The following is a 4,151-nucleotide window of genomic DNA, read 5'->3' on the forward strand; positions in this document are numbered from 1 at the left end:
GGAGAGGATTTTTCCGCGATTTTTCTTCGAAATTGGGGTTATGAACGAGGAAAATTCCCCCCCCCCAAAAAAAAATCCTACATGGTGCTTTAGTTTTTCGTCACTTTCTTTTGTAATTTTTGCAAACCAAACGACTTATTGTGTGGGAAATTAAACAACGAAAATTTTCCGCGTCAGTTTTCCATGGTGCATTTTCTACGTTTTTGGGACCAACCAAACAACCCCTTATTATTCTGTGGATTTTTGAAATGGATCAAGTGACAATTTAAAACATAAGGTAGAATTAAAGTGATAATTCGTGGGGTAAGTGAAATAAAAAATAATTATTATTTTTTTGAACAAATTTTCAAAACAGCCCAATTTAGAGTTTTATTTTTCAAAATCGACCGGTTTTTTATTTATTTATCAAAACCGACCCGATTTTATGATTAACCGGCTAATCACCTTCCTAAATAGTCGGGGTTGGCAACCCCGACTATTTAGGACCTTAATTTTTTGTGTTTAAGGCATCTAATTTGGGAAAACTCAGTAAGTCTGCTACCCAAAATCTGGATGGAGCTTACATGCGGCGACATCGCTTTGTAGCCTCCATCTGGACCGGCCAACATCCAACGGCAAATAAACTCTCTTGTAAAACAATACTGATTGGACGGTCAGGATTCGATACAAAAGCATGTTAAATATCCATTTCACGCCCGCATTCCCCTAAACCCTCGCCCTCGCTAAAACCCTTGCAAGGGTTTCTTTCTTCAGTCTCATCTCGAGTCCGAGGGGTACTTTTCTTCGCACTCTAATAAAGGCCGTAAATTTAGTTTCTTTTTCATTTTGAGGTATGAGATATCTATGATTTCCTTCGTTTTGTTTCGTTTCGGCTAAGTTTGAAACAAGTTGGAACCTCTAGAATTGTTTGATCTGATTCAGTTCATTTGTTTGTGACACGCCGTCGTTTGCTCTGATCAAAGATGTGCAATTTTGATCTGTGTATTGCGTTAAATGGTTGAGATCTCTGTGTGTTTGTTGCGAAATGTATAGAAAAGGCCTAGTATTTGTATTGGCAATGGCAAGAACAAATCTTTCGTTGTGGGGATTATTCATTTATGAGGGTGTTGTCTTGTAAGAACCAGATCGATTGAGTTGAAAGTTCTCAGTTTGATGGTCATTTTCCCATGTTTGCGAAAGATTTTAGTGTGTTAATTTCTTTTTAAAAAATCTTTCAGCGCCTAGTGAGTAAATGATTGAAACGATCTATACATTAATTTGGGTCTTCTTAAGTTTTGCTAGTTACAGATCAAAGGTATCCTTTAATTGCAAATCTAACTTCTTATAGACATGCCATCATTTTGTCTGAGATTTTTTTTTTAAAAAGCTGAGAGTAATCCACAAGCTTCATGCCATGACTAGGTAAATTTATGTACCAACATGTTCCAGTATGTATGTCAAAGATGTTTGGTTTACCATCAAAATGTGTGTATATTTTAGGGTTTAGCGCTAAGGGATGCCTTTGGATTCTTAGGGCCTTTTTCACCTCATTTTGTTATATTCTTACACATAGTTTTCCTTTTCAAGACGAGAGAATTGTTATTGAATGTTTTGTACTTTTTGTTATCTCTTGATTGAATTCCCTAGTCGGTTTGTTTCTATTTTGGTTTCAGATCCCTACAATGGCTTTTGCTAACAAGCTTGGGAGTCTCTTCAAAGCAGCGGTTAATGCCTCCAACCCATCAGTATTCCAAGCTATACGATGCATGTCATCTTCCAGACTTTTTGTTGGAGGTTTGTTGACTTAAGTTATTTCACATAAAATTTTCTGCCTTGAATGTTCATTTAATGTTTAAAAATAGTGCTCATTTTATGGTTTTATTTCTCTTAGGACTTTCATATGGTACAGATGATGCGTCGTTGCGAGAAGCATTCACTTCCTTTGGTGAAGTGACCGAAGGTATGCATTTTTTTAAACTAAAGTATCTGTATGGTCGTAGCACTCTGTTCTGCTGATGGTTCTGAAATAAACTACTCTCTATCCTTTTGCAGCGAGGGTTATTACTGACAGGGATACTAGTAGGTCAAGAGGATTTGGTTTCGTAAGTTTTACATCCACTGAAGAGGCCTCTAACGCTATCAGCGGTCTTGATGGGAAGGTACTCACTGTTGGCAGATTTAAAAACTTTAATCATAATCTCAATACTCTTGGCTCTTTCTATCCTTATAGACGGCTCTTTTACCCATAAAGAGAACTAGTTAAACCATACTCATGAGTTTTCATTATCTTGGACTGTTGTACATTCATTGTTTATACTTTTTTAAAAGTTTATGAGACCAAGATCACTTATTCACGCTGACCAAAACATGAAATTTAAACGGAAAAAATGTTCATTATGTACTCATTTGAATTTTCAAGTGGGAAATTGTTCATTATTAACTCTTTCCTTTATGTAATGAACGTAACTCAAGTCATATATCTCATGCTCCTGTTTCATCAGTTTTGTTATCTAATTTTTGCAACTGAGAAGAAATGGTTTTTATTTGAGCAGTATTTTTGGCCATCTTCCTGAAATATAACAAGCAGTCCACGAGAAGCAAATACGATCTTTCCCATTGGTCTTGAAATATCTTTGGTTGCCTTTTCAATATGCTCTTTTCAAAACAATGACAACAAATACTTTAAAAAACGTTGGAGAGCCAAATTTCCTGTAATGCACAATAAAGACTATCTTTCTTTTCCCAGATTCTGTTACCATTTTGTCATTATATTGTCTACATATATGAAAGACTTTGAGACCTGTCTTTCAATCTTCTTGGAGACCTGTCTTTCAATTTGTTAATTGCAAATAATTTTCTAATAACAATACAATATGAAAAGACAGTTTTTAAGAGTGGAATATAACATAATACACCACCCTGATATTTTATTGTTTGCTTTAATGTCAGGAAAGTATTGACTGAGCTCTCATAACATAAGAATCAGTTTTTGCTTCTTTTCAATTTTGTGTCATGAAGATGTTTGTTTATTCATGGAAGAAGATTATTTTCATGGCTTGCAACTTAAATTATTTGGATTAAATATTTCTCAGGCTTGCTGTTATTGTAGATAATTGTGTTATAGTAAACATCATATTCCAATCAAGAATCTTAAGCCTGGTGTTTTACTTGTGATTTTAAAAATATCAGTTGCAATGATATGCCTTAGAACCTATTTACAAGATAATGACTGATGATATGTTTTTTCCAATTGCATTTACATTTACATTTGAGGAAATGACCTGCTGTTATTAGGTTGAAATGCTCCTTATCTTTGATGTCTTTGCAGTTTCTGACTATTATTTTGTTTTAGGAACTCCACGGGCGCATGGTGAAAGTAAATTATGCTACTGAGCGGACTGGTGGTTATCGTGGTGGGGGCGGCGGCTACAATGGTGGCTACAGTGGTGGTGTGGTTACAGTGTGCGGCGGCTATGGGCGGGGTGGGGCTATGGAGGAGATAGCTACAACGCTGGAGGAGGTGGTGACTATGGTAGTAATGCTGATGGTGGTATGAACGACCAGTTCAAGGGTGATAATGAGTATGCAAGCAGGCAATAATTGCACCATACAAAACTTAGTATGAAGTGTTTATGACTGGAACTGCAATATAGAGCATGAGTTAAGTTTTTAATTTGGTAGTAGCGTGGGTTTATATGTTGTATTGTCCTTGTTTTTTAATTCAGTATTTTGCATATCTGTGAACAATGAGCTTGAAGGGTGCTTGTCCATTTGTGAATGGATCTACAATTGAGCTTTTGGTAGCTTAAAACAATTATGGCCTTGTTTTCTATTTGGTATTAGATTACTTTCAGTTTCATTTGATCTACTTTGGATTTGGACTAGGATTAAAACAATTATGATCTTTTTATAGATTAGGACTAGGATTTGGATCTAACAGGGGTAAAACTATAAATAAAGGATTCTAATGATATTTTATTTCTAAGTTTGGTTCATAACATTTTTATTAGTATGGACATTTATAAAGTTCGAAAAGATGGGGGTTTTTATAGAAACCCAAATTAGATAGGTGTGGGTGGATTTGGGTTGAAAAACTGACAACACCCTGTAGGCTGTCTAAAAATCACAATGGATAGCTAATCCCTATCAAGCCCTGATAATGGGAGTTACAA

The 4,151-nt window shown here is 35.5% G+C and overlaps 1 protein-coding gene across 1 annotated transcript; it reads left to right on the top strand.

Moving 5' to 3' along the window:
* LOC109834132 (glycine-rich RNA-binding protein 4, mitochondrial-like) lies at positions 679-3,809 on the top strand. Its single transcript, XM_020402054.1, is given in 6 exon segments — positions 679-773; positions 1,653-1,773; positions 1,871-1,939; positions 2,032-2,138; positions 3,332-3,461; positions 3,464-3,809. Coding segments are annotated over 5 exon segments (534 nt in total). The 5' UTR covers positions 679-773; positions 1,653-1,661; the 3' UTR covers positions 3,580-3,809.

This window comes from Asparagus officinalis, chromosome 3, assembly GCF_001876935.1.
Source record: "Asparagus officinalis chromosome 3, Aspof.V1, whole genome shotgun sequence".
Lineage (NCBI taxonomy): Eukaryota > Viridiplantae > Streptophyta > Magnoliopsida > Asparagales > Asparagaceae > Asparagus > Asparagus officinalis.